Source organism: Thunnus maccoyii, chromosome 17 (genome assembly GCF_910596095.1).
Source record: "Thunnus maccoyii chromosome 17, fThuMac1.1, whole genome shotgun sequence".
In the NCBI taxonomy this organism is placed as follows: domain Eukaryota; kingdom Metazoa; phylum Chordata; class Actinopteri; order Scombriformes; family Scombridae; genus Thunnus; species Thunnus maccoyii.
The window spans coordinates 13,717,227-13,737,033 of NC_056549.1; the positions used below are offsets into that span (position 1 = coordinate 13,717,227).

At 40.8% G+C, this 19,807-nt stretch overlaps 3 protein-coding genes across 17 annotated transcripts in view; 1 reads left to right on the plus strand and 2 right to left on the minus strand.

The window, feature by feature from the left end:
- Positions 1-219: 219 nt before the first annotated feature.
- LOC121882696 (C-X-C chemokine receptor type 2-like) lies at positions 220-1,560 on the minus strand. Its single transcript, XM_042391112.1, has one exon. The coding sequence runs from the start codon at positions 1,518-1,520 to the stop codon at positions 591-593; it is 930 nt and encodes a 309-aa protein (XP_042247046.1). The 5' UTR covers positions 1,521-1,560; the 3' UTR covers positions 220-590.
- Positions 1,561-2,688: 1,128 nt separating this feature from the next.
- On the plus strand, positions 2,689-6,606 carry LOC121882471 (serine protease 23-like). Its single transcript, XM_042390752.1, has 2 exons — positions 2,689-3,103; positions 3,720-6,606. Exon 2 carries the CDS (start codon positions 3,724-3,726, stop codon positions 5,143-5,145), a length of 1,422 nt encoding a protein of 473 aa, XP_042246686.1. The 5' UTR covers positions 2,689-3,103; positions 3,720-3,723; the 3' UTR covers positions 5,146-6,606.
- A 182-nt stretch (positions 6,607-6,788) lies between these two features.
- LOC121882862 (clathrin coat assembly protein AP180-like) overlaps positions 6,789-19,807 on the minus strand; it is a 51,375-nt gene continuing 38,356 nt past the window's right edge. For 3 of the 15 annotated variants that reach the window (XM_042391334.1, XM_042391338.1, XM_042391333.1), the window contains 7 exons: positions 19,609-19,621; positions 19,387-19,517; positions 19,004-19,077; positions 18,694-18,708; positions 15,980-16,078; positions 13,526-13,612; positions 11,121-12,860 (listed from right to left, as the gene is read on the minus strand). In XM_042391334.1, coding sequence (XP_042247268.1) covers positions 12,499-12,860; positions 13,526-13,612; positions 15,980-16,078; positions 18,694-18,708; positions 19,004-19,077; positions 19,387-19,517; positions 19,609-19,621 — 781 coding nt within the window. In that variant the 3' untranslated portion in view covers positions 11,121-12,498. Of the gene's footprint in view, positions 8,265-9,124; positions 9,237-9,348; positions 9,433-9,596; positions 9,651-10,528; positions 10,591-11,056; positions 12,861-13,525; positions 14,477-15,979; positions 16,079-17,938; positions 18,110-18,693; positions 18,709-19,003; positions 19,078-19,386; positions 19,518-19,608; positions 19,622-19,807 lie in introns of those variants that run through there. The other 12 variants (XM_042391348.1, XM_042391345.1, XR_006092174.1 and 9 more) reach the window with 12 other exon arrangements.

Here is a 19,807-nt window from a genome sequence, read left to right on the forward strand (position 1 = left end):
CCCACAAAAGCTAAGATCCCAAGACGGGCAATGTCATTATCAGACATGACACAGTGAAAACTTTTTAAAAAATTTATTATTTAACAGTGTAGAATAACACACACACAAATGACATATGATATATGTGAAAGTAAATAGTAAAGATTATAAGCTTAAGATCATAAAAACATGACCAAACCTTAATATAAAGGAAACAAGAAATCAGTATGTATTGTAAATTCAATAGAATATAACATTTCCAGATAGTTGGATCTTTTGACCTTTTGTCTGATTCATTTTCAGCAAACTTCTCTTTTTACAGCTCTGGCTGAGGACCCGCTGATTGCTTAACCTCAGAATTCATCATTAAACCACAAGTCATCTGCAGCTCTCTGTGAGAAATAAAAGCACCACACCCTCAAACTCTGTATCAGCAGGGGAAATGATTCAGAGTGACTGGAAACACCTTTTTCAGGTTTCTTACACAGTCACAAAAGCAAAAATAATGTCTTTAAGCATAATCATTGAGCACTTTGCACTGATATCTGGTGGCTTTTATTTAACATATGACAAATGATTTGACAGACTTGCTGGAACTGTGAGCTTTTGCATTACCAACAGCATTTATATTCAGAGTTCTGGCACGCACACGTTATGCAAATGTTTCGAGAAGTAAACGCATAAAGGAATGGATTCAGGCAGCTATGCACAAATGTCAGTGCTCTAACAATGTCCCAGCTGTCCTTACAGAACTTCAACAGGCCTTCATTTCCGAGTGAAACAGCTGCCACAGCAAGCACATTAATTGTATAATATGGAATCCATAGGACAAAAAAGACCACAACGATGCTGGTGATCAGTCGGGTTGTCTGTCGATTGTTGAAGAAAGCTGCCTGGTTCACCTTTCTGTGGAGGTGGATGTATGCAAACGCCACAACAGACAACGAACCAAATCCCATCAAGGACTCTGTCAGCAGCACAGCCATCTGCTGGGCGTTGGAAGAGTAGTGACCTTTACACTTAGTTATACAGTCCTTATCTTTGGTCAGCTGTCGAACCACTAAAACAGGGCTGGACAGGGTCATTGCAACGAGCCACAGCAGAATCAGCATCTTCCTCTTTACCACCTGATCCAGACACTGCTGCAGGTACACCACCTGCAGGCAGCGCTGGACACTCAGCGCTGTGACTGTCAGCATGCTACCATGAATACTGCAGTACACCACATACGTAAGGATCTTGCAGGTCACCAGGCCGAGGGTCCAGCTGTAAAGTAAAGTATAAATCCAGAGGGGCACGGTAAGCAGGCAGAGCAGGTCTGAAATGTTCAAATTCATCATCAGACACTGGCTCAGTCTGCACAGGTGCTGCCAGTTTGGTCTGAGGATGATCATGGCGATGTTTCCAGGAACTCCCAGCAAGAAGCAGATGCACAGCATCACCACAGGAAGCAGGTTGCTGCTGTCCCAGGAGACAGGAGATGGATTCTGAAGAGTGGGGGAGTTGTTGTAAGTGTCGTTAGTGCAATTGAGTTGTTCCATCTTGCTGTCACTGAGCAGGCAATGGTGGTGTGCAGACAGAACAAAGTGCTCCCCACTGATGTACTCAAAGAGGAACAAATAACAAACATACACAAATTTTTCATGCAAATGATCTGATATCCTGCACAAATGTTATGGTACATCATGGTTATTTTGTTTTATCTATCTATCTCTTCATTTGCCCATATTCTATGTCCCACAGAGGAAACAGATCACCTTTTCACCCCAGCACTTCTGTATAAATAAATGTTACATTTATAAAACCTGAGCACCAGTTTTGTACTGTGGCAGTTAAGACTCCACATATTTGGATGACAGATTTGTCAAACTTGATGTCATAGTAAAAGCATTTTTCACACAGTAATCCCTCTATCATATTTATAACAGTAATATATATAATAATATAAGACAAATGTATTTTTATATATATCCTTCTTCCTATGTTTTTTTTGCTAAAAGTTCAACTTGATAATGATAATTAGCAAGTATTCTGATAAAACCTTGCATTTTTTGACAAAATAATCTCACCATGAGGTTCATTTCTGGAACTTTTGATCATAGCACAGTTAGCACAGTTGTAAATTGTAAATGTTCAAATTTCCAAGGATATGTCATTCATGTTGGAGATTCAAAGTTCATTCTCGACCTCGGAAACAACAGCTGACACAATAAAGACTTTTTGTGACTTTTGAGAAGCTCTGAACATGCTCTTTAAATTTGATCATCTCCAATCCCATGAAAACTCGGCAAACTCCATCTACTGATGAAGATCATGTGATCTCCAGAAAGAATTATTATCTAAGCTTTCATTAGTGTGTGTGTGTGTGTGTGTGTGTGTGTGTGTGTGTGTGTGTGTGTGTGTGTTAGAGCATCTAATCAAGGAGGAGTTCTTGCACTGAATGAAAGGCAGCAGCACTGAGCAGAGAGGTTAAAATACAGGTTCCTCAGATCTGCAGGACTTGAACTGTGTGTGTGTGTGTGTGTGTGTGTGTGTGTGTGTGTGTGTGTGTGTGTGTGTGTGTGTGTGTGTGTGTGTGGGTGGGTGGGTGTGTGTATGAATGTGAATGTGTGTGTGTGTATGCGCACTTCAAACGCCACCTGTCCTAAATCTAAACTTACACTTTAGACCGCGAAAGCACCGGATAAACACGAACTCAAAGGCAACATTTTCTCTCTGTAAATAGCGTCACATCTAAATTAATTTATTTTTAGTTGAAGGCATCGCTGTCCTGTACTGTGCGTTTTTTCTCCACATAATAAAAATATTTGCGGAATCCGAGAGAAAAAAAAATCTCTCCACGTGGCTCCACTTTTAAAATGTCATCAGATGCTTCATTCATGCACCTTCACAGGCTCCCCCCTCTGTCTGGTTGGTCATCACTGTGTTTATTCTGCATCAGAGTGGGATGTAGATCCCGCACACAGCTTCTCCTTGCGATTTTTTTTTTTTGTTTTTTTTTTTTTGAGCCCAGGAAATGATGGAGTCCAGTCTGCTGGAAGTCGTTTGGATGGAGTGTCTTTTTTATTAATGAGAAGGAGAGCGTATTCTGGAGGTTGTTGGGGTGTTTTGTGAATGTTTGCAGGTAGGAATGTCTTTTGACTTTGTATATTGTAGATATATTTGCCAAATGACACTTTATTATCAGTTTATGCACGGAATGACTATGCTTTTAAAATAAGATCACCCATTCTTCCCTCTTAATCTATATCTATAAAATCTACGTTTTCTCAATGTATTCTTTTTTTAACCAATGCTGTATCTTAATTATCAGGAGTTGCAGACTTGGCTGATTTATTTTACATGGTGTAAGATCCTTTATATAGGCTAACAGAAAAATATCAGTCTCATAGTTATCTGACACGCTATTTTCTTGTTTGTGTTTTAAAAAAATGACATATAAACGATAACTTTACTTGCATTTGAACTATTTATTCAATCTCAGACACCTCAAGTCAATTTTAAATGTATATATCTAAGGGATAACTCAACGCTGCTCAGTGATTGTTTAGAAATTGGGCTTTTGCGCCCTCTGCTGGCCAGATAATCTATGGAAGCAACTTGAAAACTACTAATGGGAGTTCAGAGATCATGCACAGGGTTTCTCTCTCGTCATTTCTTGCCAGTCTTAATTGCCATTTCATTTCCACTTCACTATTTTAACCACTGATAATTTCTCTCTGTGTCTTTTATCTTATCAGTGGGATGGGCCTCAAACATCTCCTGTGTTTGCTGCTCTGTGCGGCTGCCCTGACAGTTTCAGGAGTTTTTGGTGAAGATGAGAGTGACGAGGCGTTCAGGTGGAGCAGTCAGAGCCTCCCGATGCTGCTGGACACAAACACCGAGCTTTTAAGCAAACCTTTGTTCAGAGGGCAGGAGGAGGATGAGGTGAGAGGGGGGAAGAAGACACTCTGTGGGATAGAGTGTCAAAGCGGCCTACCGCCTATAGACCAGGCTGAGCAAGAGAGGATTCTGGGATATGAGACCATGTATGAGAATGGCACACGCACACGTACAGAAATCACTTTGCTTGGCTTTAACAAGACATCTACGACTATGACTGCCCACGCTCAGTCACGTTCTCGCAGGAAACGGCAAATTTACGGAGCAGATGGCCGCTTTGTGATCTCCGACTCGCACTTCGTTGCCAACTACCCTTTCTCCACTGCAGTCCGCATCTCCACAGGCTGCTCTGGAATTCTAGTTTCCCCAAAACATGTGCTAACAGCAGCTCACTGCATCCATGATGGCAAGGACTACCTGGAGAGTGCCAGAAGGATCAGAGTAGGAGTGCTGCAACTCAAGTCCAAAGGAAGAAGATTGGGTAGAAGGAGAGGATTCCGGAAGAGGGTTGGGAGGAAAGGAGAGGGGGAGACAGGTGCGGAGCAGAATAGTATAGATGGAGTTGTAGTGAGAGGGAGAATGAGAGGCAGGAAGCACAGAGGAAGAAAAGAGGACAATCAATTGGCAGGTGATGATGAAAACACAAATGAGTTAGAAAGAGGTAGAGGGAAGCGAAAAAAGGCCGGTCTCAACCGCACACGACGCAGTGCTGAACCCAAGAAGCAGACTGTCTTTCGTTGGTCATCAGTCAAACAAACCCACATCCCTCAAGGATGGATCCTCCCCACAAGCTCCACCAACTCTGTGGCCACCAACTCTGTGGCCACCGACTACGATTATGCTCTTCTGGAGCTGAGACGACCTGTCAATAAAAAGCACATGGAACTCGGAGTGGCACCCTCTTCAACCTCCCTGGCCCGTATCCACCTCTCAGGCTATGACGCTGACAAAAGCCTTCTGGACGGGCGCGGAGACGAGAAGGTGGTCTACCGCTTTTGCTCAGTGGCAAAGGAGTCTGACGATTTGATGTACCAGCACTGTGACGCGCAGCCGGGCGCTACAGGCGCAGGTGTTTACGTTCGACTGAGACAGAAAGCGGGAGATGCAGGCAGGAAAGGGAAGTGGCAGCGGAGGGTGATCGGGGTGTACTCAGGCCATCAGTGGGTGGACGTGGAGGGGGGCGAGCAGAGGGACTTTAATGTTGCAGTGAGGATCACTCCTCCCAAATATGCGCAGATCTGCCACTGGATCCATGGAGATCCCAAGCGTTGTAAAGAGGTTTGAACTACAGAGCAACACATATACAAAAGAAAATGATCTGTTGTCTCTTAGGAGGCTCAAAGATCAGAGCAGATATGTGTAAAACTTCTAAGAAACAGTCTTAAGTATCATAAATTTTGATTTATGAGTCAAAAAATTCTTGGTGCAAGTAGGACTTACAGTAGACGCTTTGTATAAAGAAGCTGAAAGTAACTTTTAGTAAAGTAATTGTGAAAAGTGTAATTCCCACAGTAAGTGTAGACTGCAGTGACTCTTGAGGACTACAATTGTAATGCCCTTCCTCTAGCACTGAAACAGCCAATAGCACGCCTCCAAAGGTGACATGTCATCATATTAGTCATCACAGCTTCATTGCCATCCTTAAGACTACACATCATTCATTCAATCTAACACTTTATACACTTCAGTATTTTGCAGCATACAAGACAAAAGCTTATAGAAGACGTTCAGTTATGACTATTTGGGACATTATTCATAAGAATCTTATATGAGTTCAAGAATGATATAGTAAACATTTTCAGTGATGCTCATCTATGGAGGTCATATAAAAAAGTTTGTATATTATTTAAATACATGTTTAATTGACCTAGAAATAAAGCATTTCCTTCATAAGTTTATTGGCATGTTTATGTATTCAGGAACAGTTTAATTTGTTATTTCTGTGTTTTGCTATTCATTGTCTTGGTATTCACTCCTTGTACTCACAGCTTAGCTAATATAGTAATTATTGCACTTTTTTGTGATTAATTTACAGTAAATGGGGGTAATATGAACATTAGGAAGAATCAGACTAATAAGTGAACATTTGATTGTATTCATGCTGGATCCATCATGTCATGAACTTTTTCATGTAATATAAGAGTGTGAGAATTAGGACAGGTGTATCTTTCGTTAATTTATCATCATACATTTCCAGAATATGGTAAATTTGTAGCCTCTGCATCTGCAGCTCTGGAATAATTGGACAACAGAGATCAAGACTTTTTATTCTTAATTGTAAGAATTACAGCAACATTTTTGAATTTCAAGATTCAGTATTTATTTTACTTTGTTTATTTAGTATAAATAAAGTATTTAAGACCAACATTTTATCCTGAGCAGCTTTATACATACCGGCTCAGGAATGCTGATCTGAACCAGTCTATTTTGTCATTTACTGTTTGATTTAGAGACTGTAGGAAACCACAGGAAGCTCTAATTACATGTAAAAGATGCAAATCCATTGTCACCTCTTCTAGATACCACAGTGGTTTGTATGTCTCTGAAACACTTAAGTTATATGCATCTGTAAGTGTAATAATTATCTAAAGGAAAAACAAAACCCTTCTCACGTAAACACCTTGCTGTGTAGTGTAGCCTGTTAGTCCTCATTTCACTTCATATTTAAAGGGAATAATGTGTCCAAACAACATATGTATGTGTTTTCTGATGTTTGAAAACTGTTAAAATACAAATCTGATAATGTCTGAGTAACAGTACCTTGTTTTGTGACTTTTGTGCGTTATTAGGAGTGTCTGTGCCACAAACACATTTACTCTCAAAATATACAATTCATGCTGATAGCAAATAAAAATGAAATTGAACAGTCTGACAAAAGCAGGACAGAGATAAGTGATGAGCCGTGAGGGTAGTTTGTATCAGTGTATTTGTATTTTATTGCATCTCATTTGGACTCACATGCAGGTGGGGGCGAGGGAGGGAGGACGATGCCATCCATTATAACCCCCCGAAAAAAAAACAACAACACAGCCTTCATATGAATACTTAGCAAACATTATTTATCCACATTCTTTTTGTTTTTATGTGTCATAGTCATCTTTATTTTTCTTTCAACACTTTGCAATGCCACAATGGATTAAGATACAGTCACTTTTGGAAATAAACAACACACAGAACATCCAGCGTATACTTCAGTGCTTTACAGTGAGAGTCCTCAAGACTTTCCAGTGACAGCACACGAGCAAAATGTACCGATCGCTGCGTCACAAATGACCCACAGAGGACTGAGGCCAATCACATACACAGATGCCTCCTTGTGTCTTTGATTTCCACCTGAACATTAAGTCAAATGTCAGCATGTGTGGAGACAGACAAGGAAAGGAGCTCTTTGAGAGTATTAGAATGCATTCCAGGTTGACCTGTGTTGCATGCTACGATGCAGCGTCACTCCACACCAGCAGAGGGCGCAACCGTAAACACTCATGGCCAAGTTTCCTTTCAATACTGCCTCTGATAACAGACTGAGAGGTATGTACAAAGAAGGCGGGAAATTTTTGAATCTACTTGCCTTTTTTTTTTCCAACTATATAAGTTGACATAACTAAAAATATATGATACATTTTTTTTCTTTGAAAATAAAGATTAAAGAAAATATGTAATCTATCATCAAAAATGCATATGTTTGAACACAGTTTTTGCATGTTTCATACAATCCCTAAAAAAAAGATAAAGTAAAAACGAAACTGAACAACTGTTTGAGGTGTTCGATGATAAGTCCAGATTTGCAGTGCAAGTTATTTTCAGGTAACGTTTTGATTGAAAGTTGTTCTCCAAAAAAGTAGACAGGCGGGAGGATGGACGGCCAAGCAGATATAGGTACAACCAAGTTTTAAATGGCATAAACATAGCTCAGTATTAGTTCGGACAACAGGGATAGAGGAGTCGGAGTGGGGGTTGGCCAGTGAAGTTACACACACCGAACACAGTCCACATTTAACAACACAGTCCTTGTCTGGGAGATGCGCAAAGAAACCAACACATATCCATCATTCCAAGTCAGCTGATATGCGGAAATCCAGAATGAATCTAAATACACATTTATTAATTTTTTTTGTTCATTTTTCAATAGTATATTAAGTAAAGGTTAACACTGATTTACACGCACACCCACACACACATAAACGGAATTTTGTTTTTCTGTATCTAGGGTTCACATTCACAGTTGTGCTACAACATTAGATAAGGAGGGCAGATTGTTTCAGGGGCTGCGGCTGGTAGGAGGTCGGAGGGTAAAGGTCGTAGAGATGATGGCTGAATGGCTGAAGGGCTGGGGCATGACTGAGGGAAGGCAGTGGGGAAGTGCAGACATCCACATCCACAGAGCTCCAGACACAATGACAAACCTGCAGAGAGAGGGAGTGATAGTGGGGGGAAAGAAAATTAGACTTGATTAAAACAATTAGTCTCAACAGAAATAGATGAAGTCTGATTATATATATGTATATATACTCCTACAAGACAAACAGAGAAGGAGATTCATAAACATGGAGACAAATATGTTCAGACTGGCAGTCTAAGTCAGATTTTTTTCGTCATGTAGCTTGTTGTCAAATGTCTTTTCTTGAAAGAAAAAGCAAAAACAGCAAAAATCCCCAAGGAGTTACAATAATAAATGGCCATATCGTCATTAAAATCCAAGTTCTAAACATGTGTCTTCACATCATTTGCATTGCAACACATAACTCGAAAGCAGTGGTTCCCATCCTCTTTAGCTTGTGATCAGTGCATTGTCAACTCTATTTTCACAGGCTATGGCTTTAGTGTGAACATGGCCTGTGAGCAGATTAAGAAACAATAATTTTTCATTCTCACATTGTTTAATTTGTAGGCTTGAAAAAGTAAAAATATCCAGTATTTCACAAGAAAAGAAATAAAAATTTAAGAAAAGTCAGTCCCCTTTGTTAGCTGGCCATGACTGCAGCATCAAAGTTGTCTGATGCAACAAACTATTCTGCATAATGACCTTTGCTATGGCATGACAAGTGGAAAGTATATTAATTCTTAATTCTTGCTTGAAGTTTTCTGTTTTGGATCAATAAAGACCAGACAGGTTAGTCTGTGCATGTAAGCATGTCTACTTACCTGCCACAGTAACCAATACAGTACACCAATAGTACTGTGGGCTGGTATTGCAAATCCAAACCTGGTCACTTAAAATGAAACTGATCTGAACATACTTTCAACAAAGTGATTGCACATGTACCTTGGGGGTTTACGGGTCAGTCAGTCTACATGAAGTCCTTAATGTTAAGGTCATCCAGAGCGTTCCTGGGTGGTGGAGGCTTTCTGGGGCTCTGGGCCACTCCAGGAGACATCTGCAGACACATCCATTCTTAGCACTCAAACTCTCTTTGTCACAGCAGCTGTCAACTTTATGTATGAATGTGTAAATCCATGTGATTATCCATTTAAGAATGAGCGAATTACCGGTGCTCCAGGGGTCGCTCCGGTGGCAGGGAAGCCTGGCCTAACCATGGGCATCATGGGAGCTCCAACGCCTGGTGCCCCGGGCTTACACAGAGACAGACAGAAAGAAAAAGAGACAATAAGACACAATCTCAGCCATCAGAAGGATGTGTTTGTGTGTGGGACACCTAAAGGGGTCATTGTCCATCACTTTCCAGTAATGTCCAGACTGGTTCAGGGACATTACTGGACTGGACTGGTGGTCTTACCATGCCGAAGCTGGGGTGAGTCCCCATAAAAGGAGGAACACCCATGGGTACGGTCTAAAGGTGTGGAGGGGAGGGAGAGGAGGAGTTGGGATCACTACATATAAGACAGACATACACAATGCAAGACAATGCAAACACATGTAAAAACAAAAAATACACAATGCATTAATGTTTTCTACAACACAAAGTAATGGACAGACACACTGATATTGGACAATAAAAGGTTGGAACACAACATATAACACATAAAGAAACAAACACGGCACAACAAAACCCCCTAATTTAACCTATAATTCTTATAACTGATTTACTCATGCACAAGGACTAAGAGAGAAAGGGGAAGCTTGTTGCAGACAGCCTTAGAGGTGAGACAATTCCTCTGTATGAAACTACAACTAGATCTGTTGTTGCCAAAAACACAAACTGAAATATCCATAAAAAAAGCAAATGTGTCAATGAGAGGGGTGAATTTAGCTATGATGGGGAGAAGTTAGTGGCTTGCCTTAACTCTATCAGGTTTAGAGTCTATCAGACTTAGAAACTTCAGAGAGGAAGAAGCTGTTTCCAAGCAACAGCTTCTTAATTTGGCACTATCATTTGTCACTTCATCACTCTCCAGTAGATATTCCAGAAATACTTTGAACCAGACTGCATGTTGAAAGCACCAGGTTTTGGTAATTTTCCGCTCGTTTATAACCAGCATATGAGTTCTGAGCATGATTAGAGGTTCTATGAGATCCGTCGGCTGACTTAGACAATGAAGTGTCTTGTCTCCTTTCTTTCTTTCCTCACTCTCAGTTTCCTATAGCTCTATGATTGGACCTGGAACCTGGAGAGCCAGATGAAGTTAATGCATGTGATTGCTGTTATGCCCTGTCTGTCGCTGCCATGCCAGGCTCCACTCCATGCTATAAAACACAGACAACATTTACCATGGGAGCACCCCAACTGGGGGGAGCTACCTGTGGGGCCGCTGAGGTTCCCATTGTGAGATCTGAGACAGATAAAGAGAGAGAGACACACAAAGAGAGGTTCTGCAAAATTACTGTTTCCTTTAACAAAAAAGTTGAGGGTTAAAGGGTGAATTAAAGCAATAGTTCAAAATTTTGGGAATGCACTCACTGGCCAGCAGTAGCCTCACTGTGGCAACAAGACTATTTATAACACATAACTCCCCGTAAAGACACAAATTGTTGTTTTTACATGCATGTTCAGTGGCCAGGTTTTTAAAAATTAGGTACAATGTGTTAATTAGCAAACTTTAGAGGTGCTTGTAGGCTAACAGTCTACTACCAGTCCCTCTGCCTCCACTCTTTATGCTAAGCTAAGCTAATTGCCTCATGGCCCCAGCTCTGAATTCAACAGCATGGCCCCAGTCTTGTGTATTTCCCACAAAGTTGAACTATTCTTTTAAATTGATATCTATGACATTGCTTTAGCTAGTGTGAATGACTACTTACTACTTGCCATGTTAGCCATGGAGGTGTCAACGTCACCCGCCTGAGGGGTCACAGTGGGCTTCATTACATCCCCTAGTCCATCAAATACTACAGGGAGGGAGGGAAGTGGGGAGGAAACATAGATGGAGAAGGAGGGGAGAGGAAGATATTAGCTATCCTCACACTCTACCAGAACCCAGTAGCAGACCTCCTTACTACTGGGGATTGCCATGACAACCAATAGATGTCTCCATGACAACAGAGAGAGGAGAGAATGTGAGCTATAGAGTAGATTAATATAAAATACGACATTAAATGACAACTATAGTAGCAAAATAGCCATTTTCAACACATTTAGATCATGAAGAATGTTTTGTGATTTTAGTACAGAATCAGCATACAGACTCTGCTACAGGAGACATCTGTCAGTCTTACTACTATTAATACTACTACTAATTACTACTAATAGTAATGTGCAATCTTTGCATAGGGAATAAGAACCAGACCAACTTTAAAAGACATGAATGAGGGGTGAACAGTATTTTGAGCAAAAACACTGTATTTTACATCTTAAAATCATATACAGTGTCAAGAATATATTTCCAGTGCTTATTGATATAATTCATGATGAGAGCAGAAGCTGGGATATTTGTTAAAGAAGCACTATAATACTACTACTACTACTTTGCACTCTTTGTAACCATCAAGCATCTGGTGGTGGAAGGGACAGTGCAGCTGAGCTTGCACCACTGCAATGCAGCAGTGCACTGTGGGAAATTAGCGTGTTAAAGAGCAAGGAAACTCACCGAATCAAATGGCAGGAAGCAAGCAATGAGCCAGCCCAAGAGCCAGATGGAGAGAGAGAGAGAGAGAGGAAAGTAAAAAAAGCACAGATGCCAGAGAGAGAGAAAAAAAGATGCGATGAGGTTTTAAAGGAGCGGGTGACAGTGAAACCATTAGAGGTTATTGCGTGAATGAGAGAGAGAGAGGGGAAAGAAAGAGTTAAGCCTCGAAGCAGTAGTATTGCAGACCGTCAGTTACATAACATGAAGACCAACGGCACAGGAGATGACCAGGAACCAGGTGAGGAGGGGCCCATGTTGCTATGGTTACAGTTACCACGGATACCAGTTGCACAGTCGGGAAAGGTGGGAAATATTGAAGGAATTCCCTGAAGACTAATAACTATGCACATGATCCAATGATGACATTACCATGGCTTTTTATGGACTTTGATACTGAATCAACAGCAAGCAACAGTCAAAAAACAAGACAACACCCAAGTTTAGTGTATAAAGCATCTGTATTCTGTACAATGAGTGAATAAATGATATAAAAAGAGCAGCTAACAGCAGACTATTTCATTAACCATTACCAAAGTTAATAGAAACAGTGACTGATAAATCCATTGCCACAAAACAACCATCTTCAGCAGCAAACACTGTTGTAATTAATGGAAGATGTCACCAAAGTGGCTCTAACAGTATTAGTAGGACTAAAATTAGACAGCATGCAATTACTGAGTTAACAACACAGCTACCGTACAATGTGCTGGGATGAAATGGAAATCTGCAACATGTCCATATGCCCTCCAGCATGCAGAGTGGCTCCTCACATTTCAGAGGTTTTACCTGACATGAGCTCTGTGCCGGGGGCAGCAGGAGCAGCAGCGGCAGCAGCAGCTGGGGCATCTCCTCCTGTGGACTCTGACGGGTCAACCAAACACATACCAAACAGTATCGTGCCAGGTCAAAGCGGGCCGAGGCGTTTCCATCGCAGCATGAGGGCAAAGAAGGGGTAATAGTCAGCCTTCGGCTTCTCACTGCTAATGCCAAACAAAGTGCTTAGAGTTAGACGCGGAAGGTGAAAGTATGAATACACAATCGCATAAATGTAAGTGAACTGGCAAACATTGCTTTTAAATTTTAAGGCACACATACACACATCTTATCATACTGCCAAACACATTGAACAGTTGCAATCAAAGCATCCACACATTTTCCAATACACCTATGATCATACAATATCCATTGGAAACATACATGCAAGCTTATTTGATGCAATAATACTGTAGAAACGTTGGATAAAAACGCTAAAGCCGGGAAGAAAGAGGAAAATCTCCAGGTCTTAAGTCGTAGCTTGCAATTCATAAATAATTTGGCAATTTCAACATGACCAAGCTTCATCTATATCGGCTTGTAATACTCCCACGAAATAACCACAAAGAAACATGATATCATGATATCATGATATCTATGAGAACATGATATCTATGAGTGTAAATTGGCAACACAAAATGACTAATGTGTAGGAGAAGTACAATATGCAATAACAAACCCATCAGTTATGACCATTAAAAATGCTGTACTGGTATTGTAATATCAATTGTTTAATTTGATGTCTTTCACAGATACAACTCCTCTTCTTTGATGATGCTTTCATGAACAGGGGGAGACAGAGTGAGAGCAGGCAGTCATGTGATTTACCCACCACCAAACAGGTTCATGATGGCTCCCGTGTCAATTTTGGGTGGGGGTGCGGAGGTGAGGATGGGGGCAGGGGAGCTGAATACATCTGCTGGGGAGGGCAAGGTGGAGATGATGTTTAGATCACACATACATACATAAACACTCACATGCACACACACACACACTGGTATTGACTGTGATTCATTATAATGCATGTTTATCACATGCAGTTGCAGTGCACGCAGAACATGCTGGAATGGGAAAGATGTAAGAGTGATTTAGTAAATGTTTCAGACAGCTCAAGAGCTTTTAGCTGACCAATAGGAGAGCAATCTCATTTCCTTTTTTTCCTTTCCTCATCAAAGCCAAGGGCAAAGCTGAAAAACAGACACGGCAAGACAGGATATGAGAGTGCGAGCGCACGAGAGATGGCAGAATGGATGCAATGGGGGTAGCTACCTGCTGTAAACAAGTCAACACTGGGAGCGGGCTCTGCTTTGGTGAAGCTTGTGTCTGGCATTGAATCAAAGAGGTCTACAAACACATACGCATCCAGAGACAGGAATATTAAAATGTTCAAACACTATGAAACGGTGATCACACACAGCAGCCAAGTCGAAGTGAAAGATGCCTTCAATATGTGCACATTAGGGTCAATATGAATAAGAGCACAAGATAATAAGATTAACGTTGGACCACACACATCTCTAATGTTTACCACTGAAAAGGTCAGTTGCGGGGTTTGTGGCGCTGGGGGCTACTGGAGCTGAAATGGTTGCAGTGGTGATGATGGTGCTGGATGCGGAGGTGAAGAGCGGTGAAGGGGAAGCAGAAGGGGAAGGCTGGGGCACCACAGAGCTAAAACAGGCATCCAGCGAACTACCCGGGTTATTATTCTCCACTGTCATCATGCTGAAAAGGTCTAGACCTGAAGATGTCGCGTTGGTGCTACCATCTGAGGAAGCGAAGGGGTCTTTTGGGGAAGAGGTGGGGTGGTGGTGAGGAAGAAATGTAACACATGGAAGGGAAGGGAGGATGTTAGATAATGATGTTAACAGAAGACAGAGTAGACACATATGTTTCATGTGATGATGTGATAAAAAATACTGCTATAATCATGAAAGATGAGATGAAGGAATGAAAAAGCATCTGGGAGTTTTGATAGTAGAGACAGTGCAGCTCCAACCCACTCCTGTTGTCAGTTGAAATGGTAAAAGACACAAAATAGTATCTGTTATGGTAAAAAAAAAAAGCCAAACAACTGAAGGGAATATTGTACAAATTTGCACTACAAACCTCTGTAACAAACCACAACTGAGTCTACTCTTAGAAAATATAACTAGTCTGCAACAGAAAACCTAACCAAACGATAAAAGAGAAGCAAGAGTATTGTCCTCAATCACCATGGCAACAACAATAGCACTGTCCAGACACCAGCAGTAATAAAGAGTGAATCTGTACGCCTACTGTCCCTGCACAAAGCCTCGAGATGAAACCCCGATTAAAGCTTGAGACCAACAATAAATGTACAGGTATACACATGTACACAAACTGAAACATCTTTTCATCCACAGCGGTGGAAACAAGTATTCAGATTCTTTAAGTTTAAAGTAGCAATACCGCAATATAAAAATACTACATTTCACTTAAAAGTCCTTCATTTTAAGTCTTACTTAAGTGAAAGTACAGAAGTATTGTCAGAGTGGTATTCATTTTCTCATCTAGCTCTTGGCAAGAAACCAAATAAGCATATTTCCCAAAATGTAGAACTGCTCCTTTTTAAGAATCAAAGGTAAATGTGCTCATTATTACATTATTACGCCATGTTATGAGCCTTTTTTCACAGCAGATATTTTGACTTGTCAGATAGGAAAAAGACAAGTGTGCTTTAAGGTGTAACGTTAACGATGGCTCTGTTCTCTTCAAGTGTCCCAGTGAGCTGTTACAGTCAGCTATAAGTAATTTGAGCATTTACACCTGTGCTTTTACTACTGTGACATGTCAAATTGTCCTCTGTGAAAAAGGCCTGCTGGGTGATTGCTACAGATTCAATTATTAGCAGAATCTTAATGTTGTAGGGTTGACTTTATATCTTTATATCCTTTTGGGTAGTTGAATCTATAAAAAATCTTATATTCTAAATCTAATATTTTATAATATGATCATGTGTTTTGCATGTATGATCTTAATCTATAAAGTAGTAACTAAAGCTGTCAAACAAATGTGGAGTAAAGTTATAGTGGAGTAAAAGTAGGCCTATAAAGTAGCATAAAATGGAAATAGTCAAGTAAAGTGCAAGTACCCAAAAGTTGTACTTAAATATTGTGACTTAGTACATGTTAAGCGACTTTCCACTACTGACTCAGACACACACACACACACTCACACACACACACACACACACACACACACACACACACACACACACACACACACACACACACACACACACACACACAGATTTTCAGTCACCCACCAGCTCCAGTGTTGGCGGCTGGGGCGGACGTAGCTGCAGCCCCACCTTCAGCTGCTGCTGCAGAGGCCTCAGTGGCAGGAGCAGGTGTTGCAAAGGCATCTGAGGTTCACACAAACCCCAGTAGAAGACAGAGAAATCCAGAGAGACACAGACAGGTGCAGAAATGAAAAAAAGAAAAGAAAAAAAAACGAGAGAGAAAACGGAATCAGAAATATGAGGAGGAAAAGAGAATATCAGAAAAAAGCAGGTAAGCTGAGAGTGTTTTAGCAGAAAACAGAAGATAATCAGCCCATGTTGTTACACTAAGTATTCATCTGTAAAATAAAATGCAGCTTACAGCATTGATATGTGATATTAATGACTGACAGGTGGATGGACAAATGGGAATACAGACAGGAGGCACTACAACAAGGTTTTACTGACTGCACAAAGAACAGAATAAGCCTAAAATCTACATAAGTAAGCAGTGACTACAAGTGTTACAGCTCCCATCTGTAGCTGTAGCCATGTGACAGGGTTTGATAGAATTGCTTTTCACTGCGGTCACGAAAAGCATGTCTGCCTATCAAACAAGACGCATGTGGAGAATGAGTGTACAGCAGTATGTTCATGTGCAAGCCGAAGGTGAGAGTGTGGCTGTGCATACTTACATAATGAAGAAATATCTGTGTGAGTATTTGTGGAGGAATATTATATGTGAGGGTATGTGAGTTATTGTGTATCATCAATGACCTGCAAGACTTAGTTTACGGCAGCTGAGAATGATGGAGATGTGTATCAATGCATCACTAAGGCTTCATTGTTTTTGATGATGCAACTTTGCTTGCAGTATATAGACAATATAAGTGATATATCAGCAAAGTTTGGTGGTAACGCTTTAGATTACAGCCATGAACTACAATGTAATTCTTTAGTGCATCAATAAAATACTTAGTGTGGAAAATAATGTATATCTGATATTGTTTTTACACAAAAAAGTACAATTACCACATTAAAATCCTTAACATGACATCTACTCTTCTTCCTCTTTAAAAGTTCCAAAATCTATGAATATGCAAATATTTTTCATTTCAACAGCTGCGCACAAGATGTCTGTCCATTCTCAGTGTATGTGGAGGCTTGCACTGCACTTGCACTGGAGGCTTCAAGGTTCCACATCACACTTGCGTAAGTTGCATACTGGACCTTGGCTACAAACTAGTTGTGATGTCACAAATCATGCTCATATGCCCACCCCTTAAACTCAGGTTTGAGCTCAGAGAAACCTTTCACTTGCAGCAGATGAAGTGAAAACAGCCTTCTAGTGTCAAACTCTGTACATACATCATTCTGCACAGTGACGCTCAAACATCCAACTGAAGTAACAAGAAGAAAAACATATTTATGCGTGGAGAGGGACTTTAATAAATACTCAGTATAATAATGTTATTACTGGGTGACGAGACAAGAAAAATGGAGAAAACGGGGCAACAGTGTTGATATTGCAATGAAATAAGTTGTGATTATGATATATTTACAAAATTCTTTAGGAAATTATAATGGCAGAAAATTTTAAATATGGAGAACTTACATTCCATTATCATTCCTGCTGCTGATGATGTTAGAGAACAACCTACAGCAGCTTTTAGGTCCTGTCATATCATAACCAGTTGAGGTAAGGACCGTCACTTTTAAGTAACACCAGTACAAAGCATTGAAAATGTGGGAAAAAGTAGCCCCTTGTTCACCTTTTTTATACTCTAAATACAGTTTGCTGCCAGTATTTCATTGGTAACCCCATACGTATAAAATATTTACACTATAATTTGCAGGCTGTGATATAAAGCGTTATCAGTTTGGTCTGCATACTGTATGTGTTTGAGCATGCAGTCATCTGTGTTATCATATTGTGTGATGGGTTTTAGGGTTGAGCTTCCCAGAGTGATTCTGTCGTAGAGAATCCTCTGGAAGCCCACTGACCTCCCAACAGATCCATATTGGTGGCGCCGGGGGAGGCGGCGGCTGCTGTGCTAGTGGGAGGAGCTAGAGAGACTCCAGGCTCTGCCGCTGCAGGAGTGGGCGTTGCTGCTGCAGAGGAGGGGGCGGGCTCTGCCGTGAGGGTGGGTTCGGATAGCAAGGAATCGCCCATTTCTGCGAGTACCAACGGGGTGTTTGAAATCCCCAAATAAAGGTACCAAAATAAACCCCAAAAGAGCAACCAAAAGAACCAGTTGAGTCACCATAAGAAGAAAGCAAGCGAAAAAACAAAGGTCCAATTCAAATTAAAGCCCAATGAAGATCATTTGGAATCGACAGACAAAAGCAAAATCCAAATTTTAATCAAATTAAAGTTGTAAAATTATCCAGCGCCATCCGGTCATAATCAATAAATAAAAACCAACCAACCAAAATAGCCCACGTTGTAAACCAAAAACAGACAATGGAGTATGTGGAGGGAGGGGAGAGAGAAGGCAGAGAGAAACAAAGAGACTACTCAGACTAAAGAGAACAGCTTGAGGAGACAAACAGGGAGGTAACCATGTGATATTGCTATTTTCTAGTTTATCTGCAAGGATTAAAACATTGACAATGTTTCCAGGTCAGCTCGATTCCAGATTACAGTTTTTTGTTAGAAAAGAAAGTCAATGACATCGAGGTAACCTGGAGGAGGATTTAAGACTACACTAGTCTAGAGTAGAGCCAAGGGGTGACGTAAAGAGCAGGGAAACACTCACCTGATCCAAGAAGGTCTGTGGAAGCAGAAAGTAAGGGAAGACGGAAAAGAACTTAATTCATGAGCAGCAGATCAAGAGTCAATAGATAAAATAATTCATGATAGATTTGATTAGCTTACTCTCAAAAACTGAAAAGTTGATTCTTTTACTTTAGATGTAATACGTTCTGTTGTTTACTGAAAGAAAAATACTTATTTTCTTGCCAGTCACAGTCATGGCTAAATATACTGTACATGCTGGTAAATGGATGTGTGTTTTGGTTCTTACAGATCAACCAGCAGGTGATTTGACAAGAAGGAAAGAAACTTACCTCCCCAGGACGTGGGGGCAGCTGATGTTACAGAGGGACCCGAAGAGGAGAGTGGATCCAGGTCCAACAAAGAACTGGAGACAGAAACAGAGACAGTGAATCCATCATCCTTTGCAGAAGATAATATTCCTTTACATTTTTTGTTCTAAACACCCAGTTGTAGGGTGGTTTTTCCAGTTAAAAATCCTATGCTGCATATGTGTTTCATATATGACATTGGCTGACGTCTTGCTGCGAAAAGAAATATTAAGCATGCTTTTCAAAGTGACCACTTATTACCAACAATTTCTGATTTTCAGATGATTTGCTGCAACACTGTGTAGCATACTCTATATTTTAGGTCAAAATCAATCACAGAGAGGCTACATGAGGCGGTCACTTACTCTTCCGCTGGCTCTGGGGCAGCTGCAGCAGCGGCAGCAGCACTCTCCCCAGGAGGAGGCTGCAGTGTGGGAACAGCATTTGAAGATTTGGCTGGGGTCGACGTTGGAGACACATTGTTTGTCGGAGACCCCTGGAAGGTAGACAAGAAGGCCTCTGATCAGCGGTGCATTAGACTGGAAGAGCTTTGCAAAAAGATAGACTATTTCAAATGTGTGTCTTACCTTTGTTGGAGACCTGAATGAGCAGGAGAGAAGGAGGAATTGTAAGTTATTTTGAATGAAATAGGCAGATCGGCTTGACTCAGACTGAAAAATATTTGATGGTTCTACATTTTAAGGTTAAGAAATCAAATAAATATGTGAGACATGTTGCATCATATGTGATCATATGAAGAGTTAATCCCCAAAGCAATACAGTGTG

What these genes read in the sequence shown, in the direction of transcription:
- LOC121882696 (XM_042391112.1), bottom strand. Translation starts at nt 1,520, where the DNA reads ATGGAACAACTCAATTGCACTAACGACACTTACAACAACTCCCCCACT.
- LOC121882471 (XM_042390752.1), top strand. Translation starts at nt 3,724, where the DNA reads ATGGGCCTCAAACATCTCCTGTGTTTGCTGCTCTGTGCGGCTGCCCTG.